This window comes from Chroicocephalus ridibundus, chromosome Z (assembly GCF_963924245.1).
Source record: "Chroicocephalus ridibundus chromosome Z, bChrRid1.1, whole genome shotgun sequence".
Taxonomy (NCBI): Eukaryota; Metazoa; Chordata; class Aves; order Charadriiformes; family Laridae; genus Chroicocephalus; species Chroicocephalus ridibundus.
In genome coordinates this window covers 16,250,947-16,267,849 of record NC_086316.1, presented here as the reverse complement: position 1 = coordinate 16,267,849, position 16,903 = coordinate 16,250,947, and the positions used below count along the sequence as shown (strand labels likewise).

The following is a 16,903-nucleotide window of genomic DNA, read 5'->3' as shown; positions in this document are numbered from 1 at the left end:
AGGCACAATGCACTTGTGCTGGGTACGCTCTGCAGTGTCTGGTCTCAAAATCAGTGATGGGCTGGCTCACTTGAAAGCTGCAGATCCCAGCACAGGCAGAATCTGAGCTGGGAAATTCAGACAGAAAAAATGCTGATTCTAAACTTTGTCCCAGAGACCGAAAGAAAGTCTAAGCTATAGTTTTTGTATGGTTAAGACTCCTGTAGGTATCATACATTTTCTAGTACATTATGAACTCCAAATGTTTAATCAATGATGGCATTGTCCATTTTACTTACCTTTGCCCCTCCTCCAGTGTAGCTGAATCAAAAGAGAAAACAAAATGTTCACAAACATGAAAAGCACCAACTCTTCTGCTCCAGCAACAGGCACCACTTTGATTTATAGATGGAGGAGATCCGCAGTCTAAGATCCACCTGGGTGAGCCTGAGTTTCATGCTCCCCGCAGTTCCCTCCCCAGGGGAAATGGTACGCAAAGAGACACCAATGCTTAAAACAGGACCTACTCCTGCTCTCTAAGTGTAGACATGAAAATGCTTTTAGATAGGCTGATGATAATGTCAGATCGAGGATAGTCTCCAGGCCACCTCGTTATACAACTCCCACTTCACTCACAAATACTGGCATTACAGGTTAACCTGCGTGATGAGGAAATGAGAAGGGACAAGAGCCAGCACATGCTGTTAGGGTATCCATTTCACGCTGCTTAGTGCTGGGCTCTGCCAAGGAAAGTGCTTTCTTGGAAAAGGATTTTCGTCACCAGCAGGGAGGGCGAAAGCAGTGGCACAGCACACCATCCTGCCTCGGCACACACCTCTTCCACTCCCCGTCCTCCACAAGCGCAAAGCGAAGCATGATCTGACTTTGCCCTCTGGAGGCACAGAATTGGCATGGCGCAGCGAGGCACGCAGCCCCAGAGGTGGCCGAACGACGCAACTGCTTTTTGGAAAAGCTGATAGGAAAATTCATCCCCAGCTACAGCTTCCCATGAGCCGGAGGGCAGAGCACTGCAGGCGAGGCAGCTTCGCCACTCTCCTTGCGTGCTGAAGGAGTCGGTTTCTTGCTTCCTCCAGCACGCCACTACCTTAGTGTTCTGTGTACTTCGAGAGCATGAGTGTCAGTACGGGAGGCTGATTTTTCTTCCGGCACAAACTCTGCAGTGTGCGATTTGAAATACTGCCACATGCCTGTGCCCAGCTACTGGGACCGCACACACGGATCCTCAGAGAGTGCCACTTCATGGTTTATTCTGATAGCTTCATAGTTTATTCTGATACCTCCCAGATCACGGGGAAGCTGCACAAATAAGCAGGTGGCCAAAGACTATGGAGTCCCCTTATTTAGCTAGAAACCAGGGCTGCGGTTTGTTTGCTGTGTGCAATTTTTCTCCAAGCAGAGAAACAACTTTGCTGAAAACCTCCAAGGGAGCCGTTTCATGAGGATGAACATCTCCCACCTCCCCTTGCACCCTTAAACACCATTCATGCAAAGACTTATGGGACAGCTTTTCCCACAGAGGTAGGCTCAGCAGCACACTGGCGACATGACTTTTGGAAGAACTTCCAGGACGCACCAACACATGGGTAGAATAAGCTCTACAGCCACGCATAGCACCTGCACACCTATGGACATACACCTCTCTGCAAACCCATTCCCCTGCAGGCACATCTGCCCACATCCATTCCCGCATACCTGCGGACGCTCATGCCTTGGTTCCAGCTGCACACCTGTGCACACTGGCACATGTTTGTACGCACACTCGCATGTCAATGCACACCCAAGAACTCTTGCACACATTCTCAACCCCACACCAGTGCCCTTGGACACCCATGTACCTGTGTGCGCTCACCCTCCAAGCACACACATCCCTGTGCGCACCTGCACACGCTCACCCTTTCCATCCCACCTCTACAACTCCTGCAATTCCCTTTTATCCTTTGGCTCCGGAGGATCACCATGCCAGCAGGCAAGGAGGCTGTGCTGCCCCTACCCCTGGGGTTGGGTGCCACAGGGGTACGAGTCCTGAGCAAGCAGAAGGGAGTTGGCAGGTAAGTATGTCCCAGCAGCAGCCCATGGAGAGCCTGGTGTCCTTTCTGGTTGCGAGGATCATGTACCTGGGGTCCTGTGACACAAACATCAGGGAAAAGCAGGTCAGATCAGGGTAAAGCAGGGACACAGGAGCTCTGTGCTGAATCGCTGTTGGGGACCAGAGGCAAGGGCCCCAGTCTGACTAAATTTTAAGTGACAGCTCTGCACAGAAATTGTGCTGCCTAAGCCGACGCTTACTATTTCTCCCCACGTAGATCTGTCACCGGGTTTTCTGCAGGTTTAATTCGTTTCTGCCCCTTCACCACCACGAAGGAGCGTTGGGGCTCCACAGGCGACACTGCCCAGAGCCGGATGCCCTGTGGGGCGGACCGGCAGCATCCCCTGCGACAGTGCAGACACTCGCATTGGGACCGCCGGTCCCCTGGAGCTGTTGTGGGATGCCGGCGCCCCGACGGCGCTGGGGACGGGGACCACGGGCGGGGGGCGGGCGGGCGGAGGGGGGGGTCCCAGGGCAGGACGCTGTGTATGGGGACCACGGCAGGAGGAGGTGGGGTGCCGGGGCAGGGCGCTGCCCCTGCCCGCGGCGGCGGCGGCACGCCCGGCCCTGCCCGCGCCTCCCGGGCTGCGGGGCGTTGCAAGGGGAGTGCCGGCCGCCCGGGCGCGGAGCCGCCGGTCACCGCCGCATAAAAGCCGGGGCGTCTCGGCGCTGCCGCCTCCTCGGCTCGTCCCGGCTCGGGGGGGGCCGCCCCGACGGCCGCATGACCGCCGAAAGCCGGCTGCCGCCGGGACCCCCGCCGCCGCCCCCGCCGCTGAAGGCGGACGCGGCGCCGCCGGGGGAGGAGGCGGCGGTGGCGGCGGCGGCGGGGGCTCGGGGCGGGCGGCGGCGGCGCAAGCGTCCGGCGGAGCGGGGCAAGCCGCCTTACAGCTACATCGCCCTCATCGCCATGGCCATCGGGCAGGCGCCCGAGCGGCGGCTGACGCTGGGCGGCATCTACCGCTTCATCACCGAGCGCTTCCCCTTCTACCGCGACAGCCCCCGCAAGTGGCAGAACAGCATCCGCCACAACCTCACCCTCAACGACTGCTTCGTCAAGGTGCCGCGGGAGCCCGGCCGCCCCGGCAAGGGCAATTACTGGACGCTGGACCCCCACGCCCGCGACATGTTCGAGAGCGGCTCCTTTCTCCGCCGCAGGAAGCGCTTCAAGCGAAGCGACCTCTCCACCTACCCGGCTTTCCTCGCCGAGCGCCCCGCCGCGCCCTGCCGCCTCTTCCCGCTGCCCGCCCCGCCGCCGGCCGCCGACCTGTCCCCGGCCCCCGCCGCCGCCTCCTGCGCCTTCGCCGCCGCCGCCGCTTACCCCGGGCAGGGCTGTCCCGCCGCCGCCCTGCCCCACGCCTACCCTCCGCTGCCCACCGCCCCCGGCCCCTACCCGCCGGCCGGCCCCGGGCAGCTGTACGCGCCGTCGGGGCGCATCGTACTGCCCGCCTCGCCGCCCGCCCCCGCCGGGCTCTACGGCCGCCGCTCCCCCGCGCCTTACCCGCCGCTGCCCCACGCCTACGGCGGCGGAGGGCAGCTGGGGCCGGGCGAGCCCGGTCCGCGGCACGGCGCTTACCCCGGCGTCCACGACAGGTTCGTCCCGGCGCTCTGACCCAGCCCGACAGCGCGGACCGGAGCCCGGGAGAGGGGCGGGCTGCGGGGCTTCCCCGGCGCCGCTGGACACGGGGCCGCTCAGGAAGAAGCTGCAGGACCTTGGGCTGCGCCTCCGCGTCCCGCCGCCTGCCCGGGTCTTCCGGCGAGGACCAACACCGCCAGCCGGGGGGACCCTGCTGAGCCCCGTCCGCTCTCGCCAGAGAAGCCCTAGGGGCTCCCAAGTGCCTGGATGGGGCAAAAAGCCCTTTCCTCTTCCACTTCCTTTCCTGGGACAGGTGCTCAAAGCTTCCTGACAGGCTCCCCTCATTCCAGCGAACCCAACTGGGCCCCCCGGTCTGTCCGGGAAGATCTCAATTTTAAAAATCTCTCCGCTGTCGATGATTTTATTTACAGAACAAAACGTCTGCTAGGGCGAGGGAGGAGGGAGACAGGAGGAAGCATTCCCCAGCTTCATGCAGCCAAAGCCGTAAAAGTGGGATGCGTGGCACTAAAGTGGTGGCGTGTGCCTGATGTTGCGCAGGGCTATCGTGTTAGTGCCAGGCTCTGCACCAAAAACATGGTCAGGGACAGGGAAGGTCTGGATACTGGGGTTGCAGCCAGCCATGGCAAGTCAGATCCCTTTCAGGGGTTGTGCTGTGTGCTGCGGGGGTGGGAGAATGGTGGGATTTGAAGTATAAAATTTTTATCATGAGCATGCTCAGCCCCTGGCAGAGGGACCCAGCGACACTGTGGTATCTCTGCCCTTGAAGATCTTCCCGTCTTGATTGAACAGAACCTGAGTGACCTGATATGGCTTTGGCATTGGATCCAACACTGAATTTTGACCTGCTTTGAATGGAGACCCGGTCCAGAAGTCTATGGAGGTCCTTACATCCTAAATTACTTTGATCCTAAGGTCAGCCCAGCTCTGTCTGTAGCCTAGAGAAATTGGTATCTATGGGGAAAAGCTTTCCTTCCTCAAACAGTTGAGAGTGGCAGGACATGGTGCCTTTTCATCTTCAATTGCTCTGCTTTCAAGCTTTTCTAGGATGGAAAAATGGCTAGAGGAAAACACAGAGAGGGCTGTGAGAGGCAAAGGCTTGAAAATGGATCCATGGGGAAACTCAAGCAAATCCCTCCCACCAGATCCCACCACCCCTGAAAGGGGCCTGGAGAGGTGGTGGATGCCCAGGGCTCTGCCTGCAGCTGTGAGCAGAGAGGAAGCAGATGTAGCCCTGCCAGATCTCCTTATTCACCTCTGTTTTCCTGGGAGCTTGTGTGACCAGGGCCAGGAGGAGGTTGGTGAGGGGTAGTGCAGCGTGGTGGGGCCTTGACTGGGGAGAGGAAGGTGGAAGGTGCAGCCAGCGCCTCAGCAGAAGCTTTGAAAGAGTAGAGAGGGTGCACATACAGCAGGGCCTCTCACCACAAAAAGGGTATACAGATCATGGTATAACTCGTGTTGGAAGAGACCTTGGGAAGTTTCACTTACGACCTTGTGCTCAAAGCGGGGTCAGCTATGAGTCAGTCCAGGTTGCTCAGGGCTATCTAGTTGAGTCTTGACGCTCTCCAAGGATGGAGATGGCACAGTCACTTTGGGCAACTTGACTGTCATAATGGGGGAGAAGTTTCTCCTTGTATACATTCAGCACCTCTCTAGTCTCATTTCATGTCTACTGTCCCTTGCCCTGCTGCTGTGCACTGCTGCAAAGAGCTCTGATCCCATGAAGACACCTGTACTTTCTGCTCCATGGAGGATTTTTCAGATGAGGTCCTCAGCAGGATGAAATTTGTATAGGGGCAGGTTCCTTGCCTCCTCTGGGTGCTAAGGTCCAGGTATCCAAGTGGGACGTTAGAGGGAGAAAATGGAGTAGAGCAGGAAGGTGGTTAGGTGTCCCCACGGCACAGTTTGTGGTGGAGGAGGCTCAAGCTCTCTGCAATAGGTTGATAGGAGAAGTTGTATATGTGCCTACCGTGGGGCTCTGAGGTGGGAGATGAGTGTTGGTTTCAAGGCACCCATCCCTCTCTCAGAGCGGTCAGGCTGGGGCTGGCCTGGTACTGCTGTGTCTATCTGGACCTTTTTGTGGTACTTCAGGAAACTGCTACCTGTACGCATAGCTGGGGAGGTTGCGTTGCCATCAGTGGGGAGCACAGGCGGCAAGAGTAGACCTTATTCAAATCTTTAGGGTGATGAGGTGAGTCAGATTTTTCCCTTCCTTACTTTGCCTTATGAAGAGCTGCATTGTCTCTTTCAATGTCCTCCCTGGTCCTGGCATGTCCAGAAGCTGCTTCCGTCCTGGAGAGAGCAGAGTCCTGCCTCTGCAACTTGGCTGCCTCAGCCCCGGGCAGGTCTCCTTGGCAGCTGTACTAGCTCCTCTCCCAACTTCACCCTTCACCAGCTGGAAGAGAAGCCAGCAGACTGGGCTGTGCCAGCTCAGTTTTTTGAGAGGTGCCTGCTGGCTCTCTGCTTTGCGCTTGCAAAGGACCAGACTGTGTCCTGTTGTCCCTTTGCTAGCAAGTCGAGCTGACCTCTTTCTGGTTTGTGGATACCCTGGGGAGTAATTGTCCTCTTAATGCCTACTTCTTCCTTCCTTCCTTCCTTCCTTCCTTCCTTCCTTCCTTCCTTCCTTCCTTCCTTCCTTCCTTCCTTCCTTCCTTCCTTCCTTCCTTCCTTCCTTCCTTCCTTCCTTCCTTCCTGTAGGAGCAGTTATGAATGTGGACTGGATCATTTTCCTGTACCTAGAGGCCTTTTGGCCCTTGTTCATCATTATTTCAAATTGGTTTTATTCTCTGCTCCAGCCCTGCTGCTAGTCTAAGGTTCAATCTAAAAAAATAGGTCACCAGTGATGATACAGGTCTTGTGTAAGCTGGTCCTGACCTCAGATAGCATCCGTAGCAAGTTCAGGGAGCAAAATTCAATGTCTGGAGGACATGCATGATAGATCTTGATGACTCAGAAGGCACAAATTGTGGAGGTTCAGTTTTTGTATTGTTTGCAGATAAGGTCTAGATGCTTGTTCTTATTTCTCTCCAGATCTTTTATACCTACAAGCTAGGGAAACCACACATACCTAGATGGTATACTTTGTGCAGCAGGTGCAGTGATGAGCCTATTGTGTCAAGGACCTGACACACATGGCTGCAACTTGCTTAAGCCTCAGCCACAAGCAGCTGGAGACCCTGTGCCTGAGCCTTGCGCTCAGTGAAGAGGTACACAGACCCTCCAAGGGATTCTACATCTATGTGGGGTCTCTGTCCTTTGGGGCTTTTGAGACAAAGATAGACAAAGCTATACCTGCCCAGTGCTAGTGCTGGCAATACAGCAACCTTTGTCTTGCAGCAGGCCTGGAGACTCCAGAGATCCCTTCCCACCAGCACTGCCATGGCTTTGTGGCTATTGCAGCCTCTCCAAGCTGTTGTGTAGGCTCAGACACAGCAGAGTGTGCTGAACATTAGAGGTCTGTCCAGGCTCTACCTTGTGGCAGCAGGATGTGCTGTCCCTGTGCTTGTGCATGTGGCCATCTGTCTCATGCAACTGCGTGGCCACTATCGGTGGACGATTCAGTTGTTGGATCCTTGGGGAGCTGTGGGGTTGGGTCTGTCTGTGAGGATATGGGGATATGCCATGGGGATACAATTGGATCTCAATGTATGCTTGTGCCATGGGGATATGTTAAAGATTTGGATCTCAAATGTATTTTTGGCTGGCACTTTGCTTGTAATTCTCAGGCACCATCCAGAATAAGGAAAATTTTGATTTCTGGAAGCTTTATTGTAAATATCTGAGGGCCTTCCTTTTAGCAAAGTTAGTCTAAGTTTCAAACTAGTCTTTTGATTTCTGGGAGATGAGTCCAATAGGTTTGGGTTAAAACCCTGCAGGAAACACTTAAGTGTAAGCACTGGTGAGAAGAGAGAAGGGCCTTGAAAGTGCTTGTTCCTCAAAGGATGGAGCCTCTCGGTTCCTGTTCTGCCCAAGTTCTGGTATGGTCAGGCCCTACGCTGACTTTGAGAAAGAGGTGCATTATTACATCCTAGGAGAACATTTTATAATGTAGTGGAGATTTTTTTGTATTTACTCTTCTACTTCATTTGTAATGGAAATAAATGTTTGTCCTGTTGTTTGTAATGAAGTGTCTCTCTGAGTTTTTTCAAGCCTTCCTAGCACTCCTGAGACCAGGAGAGTGATGATACAGAACAAGGTGCATGCCACGTGTGTGCTCCTTGCATTTTGCAGTGTCTGTTTTACCTCGGGTTTTTTTTGTCTGCCAGGATTCCTAAAGTCGTTGGAGGGAGGGAGGGGGAGGCAAAGCGAGGCCAGAGGTGGTTTACCAAACTTCTGCAACCCCCACTCTGTCAGGCCATAAGTGTGGCCCAGACGTCCATGCACGAAGCTCCAGCCCTCTCCAGGTGCCTCTGCTAAAAAGGGGGAGGTAGGAAAGCCAAGGCTACCACCTGTGATAGGAACACAGGCTGAGAGATGGGCAAGGAAATTTTGCTGTCTGATTGCTCCAGCGTGCAGCTGGGCCAGCTGGAGAAGGTTTTACTTCTGGAGAAAACGTTATGTTGCCCATCTTGTGACAGCAGCACCAGAAATGCTTGGTCTTACCTCCTGCACCCCGGGCCAGTGAGTTTTTTATGGCTGCAGGGATGGAGTTCTGCGGGCCGACACTTTGTGCAACAGCAACATCTGTGGGAACAATTCATCGGGCAACCAGCGTAGCTAAGAGGCCTCCAGGGGCAACTCCACACCTCGGGGCGATGATCTGGCTTGCACATGGCAAAGACAATGGCAGATGTTTCCCCTTCTCCTGCTAAGAGGGTGGTGGCTGCCTTCCTGAGGGGTTTTGAGGGAAAGCGAGCTCTGCAGCTGGTGCCCTGTCAACAGCCCAAGCTGCCTGGAGGGCTGTGAATGAGATGGGGACAGGTAGTTTAATCTGCTAAGTTATCAAAGAGAAGATAGGAAGGTCTTCTTCAATAGCTCTGGGACTCCCAGGTATGATTTATCTGCCTTTGGAAGACGCCAAGAAATGCATCAAATTTATGAGAAAGAGTAGGCAGGGGAGGCAGCTGCTGTTTGGCCAGGAAGGGAGTACCTTGGAGGGAGTCCAAAGCTTTGTGCGTTGTAGTTAGAGGTCAGTCTGCGCAGCTGGAGGTGGGCTTTAGCTCATCCATTACCTGGAGCTGTGATGCCAACATTAGTGATCAGAGAGGATGTCCCATTCACGCAGCACCTGGGTGTCAGCTAATGTGAGCACAGGAAGGCTGATGCCCTTTAGGGGGCTGACTGTACAGAGTCTGCTGTACGGGGATACAGTGGCCCGTGTCGGCACAAGGAATAGCTTCACATACTTGTCCTGGTGTAGTCCTGGAGCTCTGATTCATAGGAGGCACCATCTATATGGCAGACCTGATTTCTCCACTCACTCCTCCACATCAAATTTACGTCTCTCCCTGTCTGAGGCCAAGAAGTCAAGGTGGGAGATGGTGGCATCAGCTACATCTGGAAGCTAGGGTTATTTCTGGGAGCTACTTTTGGATCTGGAGCAGTCACCGCAGCCCCTCCTTGTGCAGGCAGACTGAGAGGGAGGGAACAGGGGTCTTGGCGGGGAGCCCCAGCTCAGGGCTGCCAGACTCTGACCTCTCACCACCTCTGTCAGTGTTCGAACTCAGGGTGCAGCTGTGGTCCCTAGGGCGTATAGGGACCAATAATGCAGTGAGCATGAAGTACCTTCTCCACGCTGCTTGGGCCAAGAGGGAAAGGAGACTGTGTCCTAGCCTCTTCTGCTGATTGGAAGTCCATAGGATCGTTGTATGTCTGGCTGAAAGCGGCCATGGAGTAAGCCAGAATGGTAGCTGTGGGCTGGCTCAAGAAGACCTCATTGAGTCTGCTGCTATCCCTTCTTTCTCCCATGCCAGGAAGCTCAGATTTGCTATCCGATTAGGAACTTGCAAACCTGTTGTCTGGATGTAAAATACCCAAAGAGATCTTAATTGACAAAGCAGCTTCTGACCTTTCTGCTCAGAGGCAGTCCTGAGCCAGCAACAGAGCTCTTGGTCTGATGGCAGAGATGCCTGAAGCCCTCTGAGTCTATCATACCCGTGGCTGGCTCTTGCAAGGAGACTGCACCTCATGTTGATCTCTTCCACTTGGAAAAGGTGCTCACGAGTCCAGGCTGTCACCTTCTGAGGTCAACAAACTGTGTCCTAAGCTTCATGCCACTTCTGTAGCTGTATGTTTTAGCACATACGTAGTCTGTCATCAGCTTAGTGCTCACTGGAGCACTGACCCTAGACTTGGCCAATTAAAGAGTGGCTCCCTGGCCACCCCATCCCAAACGATGATACTGAGTCTGGGATAGGCTAGTCCAAAAGTAGCAACCACAGAGACGTCTGCTGTGATGGGAGCAGCAGGAGGAGATGGTGAGCCTACTGGGACATCTTGCTGTACAGATCAAGATTTGGCCATCTCATCTGAGAATGTGGGGGGTCCCCAGAGCCACGGCAAAATGGCGCATTATTTAGCAATGAGCATTCAAAAACTGGGCTGTGTAAGTAAGTGACAGCCCAATGCTGGGCTCTGGAAAGGAACATTTCAGTTCATAAATATTCCCCTTGCTTGAATGCTGTAGTGGGATGGATCATGGTTCAGCTTTTTAAGCAGCAGCCAGTTGGATGTAAGTATAGGTGTGCCAGTGTGAATTTGTCCTCTTCCTAACTCCTGTCTCTGTCCCTTCTGTTGTAACACTTAAAATCTTGTCATCGACAGAAAAGGTAACGCTGTAAGTGAAGCCAAGGGTTTACCGTTGCTACATGCAAAAGTTTTAACAATATAATATTTTCAATTATTAATTTCATAGTCCAAATTAATACAGAAAAACATCAGTAATGCAGCTGAGAGTGCTATACACACACACAAAAATTCTTAGTATCTACCCCTGCTTCTTGGTGTTATGTTCACCCTTCCTGTGTCCTGAGGTTGACGGCTGCAGGGGTGCTGTGGAGGCGGGCTCACAAGAGGTTACCAGCATACTGATGTCTTCAATAGGCAGGTCATGATGTTCCCGCTGAAGATTTCCTTCTCTTTATTAGGAGGCAAATGATGTAGATGGTGATGATTTCTTCCTTCTCAGTCTTGGGGTTCACTTGAGATTATTTCTGTATGTATGTTGTTTTTCAGTGCTTCCCAGCTTTTTTTTTTTCTTCTGTTCTTCTTGTTTTCTTTAAAATTGCCTTTACTTGAACAACACAGGTTTGCACTCCTGCAGCAATGACTGACTGACCACTGCAATAGGCGTTGCCGTGGAGTCACAGGCAGTTCAAACCACACGGAATAAATAATCATTATCAGTATAAATGAAAACAAACGTAGGTGCTAGTTACCTGACCACTGATTGCTGTCACAGCCAAGCAGTTAAAATCGGCTCAGGCCAAGGCAAAACCAGCCAAGTCCCAATACTCTGCACTGTGAGGTCAACATAAAGCCACAGCCCCTGAATAAGAACAGATTTACAAGATGCATTTAAGGCCAAGTCCTACCTACCGTCACAACTGAGAGACCCCACACCCATGGCCTGGGAGAGGACTGTCTCTTGAGATGTGAAAAGTTTGATCTTTCTGTTGCATCTCGGGGGTCTGCATCTCTTGTGGCCCAGTCTCCTGTGCTGCCAGTGGGTGGGTTTTGGGGGTGTAAGAGAGACAGATGCAGCCCGGGGAGGGAGTTCCTCTGCTGGGGTTGTGTCTGCTGGCACCATCAGGATGGAGCAGGGCTGGAGGCTGGGGAAACATGGAGAGGCAGTGGAAATCTCAGCACCTCAGCTGTCACTGTGGATTTTCTGCTGATCAGCAATCAGCTATGTGTGACTTTAGCAAACAAAAGGAAACATGGATGGGAGTAATCTGAATGCAGCCACTTAACGTGAGAGCTCCCACCAGTGTGTGATCCTGACAGTCCTAAACGCCCACCCTGTGGGAAGGAGAAGCAGAGGGGAGATAGAATAGTTCACTGAAAGACCTACCTGAGCTAGTGGTTGCTGAGGTCTAATCACAGAATGGGGGGACTGACCCCTTCTTTCCTTAAGTGAACTATAGCTAATGTAAATTATTTCCTTGAGCTCAGATAACAGCGCAGGAGGGTGAGTTGTGCATGTGAGCAAAAATACTTTTTAGCAAATGCACTTCAGGTTGATTGTGATAACTATCCCAAACCCAAGAAAAATGCAACAGCAAGCGCTCCAAGCCCTGTCCCTTTGCCATGTACCTCAAGGAGCTCTGGGGGCTCTAGTTTTGGGGTTGGAGTTTGGCTGGGCAGAAAGGAAAGTGGACTAGGTGGTCACATGAAAAACCCATATTGTCCAGATGTCCTCACATGGCTTTTTAGGAAGGCTGACCTCACACCGTGGCTTCATTCTCCAGACAAGAGCAGAAATGACGGAGTTGGCCACAGATGCTTAGTGAGTGGTCCCACTCTACCATGGTGTGAGAGGCCGTGCCTGGAGTATTATTGTTAATATTGGTGGCTTTATTCATGGAGGAAGCAGAGGATGATTCAGGTCTTGGACCTTTATGCATGGAAAATTAATTTATTTTTTTTTTTAAATCATATTGCAAAGAACAGGTTTCCATCTTGGGTCACCTCTTTCGTATTTCGTCTTCATGGAGGATTCCTCCTCCCCTCCTAGAGAAAAGGCAAAAGAAAGCCCCACTTGAAGCAACCAGAGCAAATAGTTTTAAGCCTTCCCACATGGAAATGGATATAGGATATACTACCTCTCTGCCACAGGAGGAGCTAGACTTCAATATATCAAGACTGCCAGCAGTGCAACGATTAACGCTGTTATGAACAAAATCATCATCTTTGCATCTCCAACAGACCAAAAATCTTCATGAAAAAGAGGTGCCTTCCTCATCTTTAACAGCCACTACGTCCCTGCTGTTGACAAACTGAGCGAGACACGGCGACCTAAGCCACACACCGGACTCTCTTAACAGCCACGGGGGCAAACGTTCGCCGCGCTGCGGCCGTTTCCACGGGCCCGGGATGTCACTTCACCCTTCCCGTTTCTGCAAAAGGCACCGCAGCTCCTGCAGCCAGGCTCTGGCGGGTCCCACAGTGCCCGGGAGGACAAGGACAGAGCCTCGCCACCACCCTCCGAGCCCCCCGGGGATGGGGAGACACCCCACGCCTCCCCTCTCCCCGCACGCAGCACCATCCCCCCGGGGACGGGGCCGCTCCCTGCGTGCCGGCGCGGCCCCCACACACCCTGCTCCGGTGCAGCGTCCCCCCGCCTCCCCGCAGTCTCCCGGGGGACACGGGGCCGGTGCTGCCGCTAGAGAGCGCTGCCGGACCGCCACGCCGCCGGGAGGGATGGCGGGGGGGCGGCCGCCGGGAGGGATGGCGGGGGGGCGGCCGCCGCGCCTTGCAGCGCTTTGCCGGCCTGCAGGAGCCCCCAGCGGCTGTTTTTCCTGCGGGGCTGTTTTTTTTTTCCCGTGGGTTCACCCGGCCTCGGCTGCCTGCACAGGCCGCGGGGCTGCCCGCTGGGGTCGGACGGCCGGTCCCCAGTTCGTTGCTGGGGTCCCTTCTCACTGGAGGTGCAAAGCTACTGGTTTGGGTACCGGGTAATTGGTGGCTCATTCTCGCACAGAATGCAGCGCTTAGCTATGAAAGCGTGGCGCTAGAGCTGCATCCACAGTCTGCAATTAAACATTTCTCCACACAAGCAGTACTTTCCAGGGGCTTGTAATTCTGCGCTTAAACCACATTCAGTGCTTTTGCAGATTAGTTGGAAGATGGTGTGTACAGAAGAGGGCTGAAAAAAGAATCATGAAGGCTACAAAGCTCAGATCACACTGTTTACCGTACCAGCCATCCCTCGATTTCTTTGCTCTGTCTTTTCTGTGTTTTGTCAGTGAAAAGCTCGGGCTGTCTGAGGGAGACAGAGGAACAGTCATGCTCAAAGCCCCAAGTCCATCCAGGTGGACTGAGTTTCAGCCAGTGGGCTGAGGCAAGTGGCCATTCCTCCTGCTTGATGGGGATGAGCCCGCACTTGGAATACTGGATCCAGTTAGGACAACCCAGTACAAGAAAGACATCGTTATACTGGAGCCCAGCTGAGGCCTTGAGATAGGGAACTGGAGCAGAGAGCAAGCTGATAGAATTGGGCTTGTTCACCTGGAGAAGAGAAGGTGAGCGTGGAGTCTAACTTGCAGTCCTAAAGAGGGTTACAGAGAAGACGGAGCTGGGGTCTTCTCCGAAGTGCACCATGATGGGGCAAGAGGCAAGGAGAAAAAGCTGTGATGGGATGACGTCTGGTTGGACATAAGGAAAAACATTCTTCCTGTGCAAGTGGGGCAGCCCTGGGATGGGGATCAGGTAGGTGGGATCTCCATTCTCGGAGGCGGTCAACACTTGGTTGCAAAAAGCCCTAAGCTGAATCTCACGAGTGAGGAGACAATCATAGTGGTTGTACCCACTGCATATCACAACATGCTTGCCTTGGTCTGCGTGGTTCAGGTAGCAGGTCAGAGTGTCCTGGAAGAGCCCCACGAATCCCTCTCAGTGGTACAGCACAGCAAGGAGCAGAGCATTGTGCCAGGCGCTGGCCCAGCTCCCTGTGCTGGCCCCATAGCTCAGAAGCCATCTCCCTGGGTCCATCACCTGCTCTTCATCACCAAGAGGGCTACAGTCAGTTAAAGGTCTCTGATCTCTCCCAGCCTTCCCCTTCATGTTAGACCCAGACCCTACTTGTCATCCCAGAGGGTGAAAATGTCCTTTGTTGGACTTTCTGTTAGTGTCCCTGGGTAAAGATATCCGTGTGGGGCTCAGGAAGAAGGGATGGGAGGGAGAAGGTGATGCATTGCATTTGCAAAACAGCAGCCTCCCTCCCCTAGATACAGCCGCTCTTGCCAGCCCCATCCCCATCTCCATTCAGACAGCAGGACCTACCTCAGGATGCACATGGACACCCACGTGTCCACCTTTACCCCCATCTCTATGAGCAAGAGCTCTGTTATCTCTCTTCTCATCAGAGAAAAAAACAGTGGGTTTCAAGGAAAAGTGCTGATAAGGAAGGCTTTATCTTTCGGTTATTTTGCGATAAGATTTGTTGCTTGCAGGCACACTTTTCTTTCCGGCTGCCAAAGAAGCCAGTTAGAGTGAGAGCAGCCCTAAGACAGAGCGTGTGGTGCCCAGGGTGACTCTAGGACCTTGTGGCCACCAAAGGCATCTCCGCAGAGATGGACAGAGGTGCTTTCGCTGGTTCCTGTGGGAAGAGGCTCATGGAGCTCCCCAGCCCTCGCAGCGCAGGATCACCACCACTGCCCGTGCATGTTTCAGCAACAAGCATTGTGTAGGTTCATGGAGATCTCACCCTGCCAGGCCTCCTTCCCCTCCTACAGCTCCACTTGAAGGGGGGATGTGGTGGTTTTCTGCCCTCCTTGACTGACAGGGGCCGTGAGAAGAGTCTAAAACCTCCCAGAAGTTGCGTCTCCCCAAAATGTAAAGAGCTCTGGGAACCAGGCAAGCCGAAATGTCTGCAGACATGGAGATTGGCAGAATGGCTGATTCCCCCTTCCTGTGAATGTTGCGGAGAGTTGGAGAGTTGTAAAGAGCCACAAGCTCTTGTTGGCCTCCACCATATCTTGTGTGGGGCTCCGCCAGGCAGAAGAGTCTCCTGGCCTGCCTGGCAGCTGCAGACCCTACAGCCCAGCCTCCTTGCAACATGGTGTGGACACCACACTTGCAGGAGGACCCCAGCACAGCTCTTGTGATGGTGCTCAACCATAATATGGCCTTCTGCCTCTAGTTCCCCTTCAGGCCAGTGGAGCCTCAGCTGCCTTCACCCAGTGAAGGTCTGGGGTCAGCATCCTCCCGGGCTACAGCTCCCTCCATGCTGCAAGGCTTCTGCAAGGTTATGCCCTAAGTATTTGGGGTTATGAACAAGGTTTGGGTAGTTCATGGGAGAAGGTAAGAGGTCTTGCTCTGCTCCCACCAGTATCAGTCACTCAAGGGGAGAGCGCAACCTTGCATTAGCTGAGATGTCTGTGGACATCAAAACAGTGTCATGACACCTGCATAGGGAGACACATCCCTCCAGGAGCTGCCCTTGGAGAGTGGGCTGCATTTACATGGTTATGGGGCTGCTTTCTGTGTTGACACCCACCAGATGCTTTACAGCTTCTGGTGGTGTAACTGCAGAGGTCATCCCAGGATTTTGGGGTGGGAAGGCTGTGTTAAGCACTTGTGAGCACTTGCCTGTGCACATGTGATGTCCCTGGGACCAAAGCAGGGCTGGGTGTCAGTGGTGATCATCATGTCACTGAGACGCGATGTCACATCGGCTGAGACGCAGAGCTTGCAGGGCTCTAGGACAGTCGCAGCAAACATCTCCAGAGCCACAAAAAAATCCATAAAACCCACAAATCAAGGGTGACCTCAGGGCCTGGTCAACACTATGCTCTGGGCTGTTGGTAAGTCAGGATCAGCAATAGAGACCTCCACCAACCCGAAGAGGAGAAAGACCCTCTGTGTCAGGATATCACAGGAACATAAGAGAGCCAGTGGCCCTGCCACGTGTGGGAGAGGAGACCATGACTCCCCTGAAATGTGGGAAGCAGAGAGCGCACCCTATTCCTTCCTGGCTTCAGGAGAAATCCTGGGCACACGGCTGGGGAGCCAGGGACACGGCAGCTGTGCAGAGTGGCTCCTGTCTTTGCTCCAAACGACATTTCCCTACAAAAGTGTATGGTTCAGCCAAGTTTCAGCCTGTCACACTCAGCTGTTTTCAACGATCTTTTGTTTGCCTAATGCAGCGGCTCAGCAAGGTCAGAGTGAGATTGCCCAGAAATTGAAAACAAAACGCCTTCCAGGCTTTAGGAAAGCAAGCTGTTCACCAGGGAGGAAAACAGACCATGTGAAAGACCTTCAGACTGAAGATAATAACACAAGGGGCCGTAGCGTTTATCAGGTGTAGGAAAAAACCCAACCCGGGCAGCTCCAGCGAGCTAAAAATCACGGTGGGCTTCAGCTTTGCAATGCCACTGGCGTTTCTGCAAATTAGAAATGCCTTTCAGAAAGGCGGATGGGCACTGGTCTGTACGCTGAACCTGCAGCGCGGTGGGGCACCAAGCAGCCTGCTGCAGGACCACCAGCAGGGCAGCAGGCAGCTCCTTGGCACAGGTGGCCGCACTCGCCCGCATCGTAACCCGAAAGAAGCACAGAAAGCAGAGCAGTCG

The 16,903-nt window shown here is 53.8% G+C and overlaps 1 protein-coding gene across 1 annotated transcript; it reads left to right on the top strand.

Moving 5' to 3' along the window:
* Positions 1-2,807: 2,807 nt before the first annotated feature.
* On the top strand, positions 2,808-6,277 carry FOXE1 (forkhead box E1). Its single transcript, XM_063321035.1, has one exon. It carries the CDS (start codon positions 2,808-2,810, stop codon positions 3,693-3,695), a length of 888 nt encoding a protein of 295 aa, XP_063177105.1. The 3' UTR covers positions 3,696-6,277.
* Positions 6,278-16,903: the final 10,626 nt, after the last annotated feature.

Excerpts from the sequence above, each read along its gene's own strand:
- FOXE1 (XM_063321035.1), top strand. The coding sequence starts at position 2,808 with ATGACCGCCGAAAGCCGGCTGCCGCCGGGACCCCCGCCGCCGCCCCCG.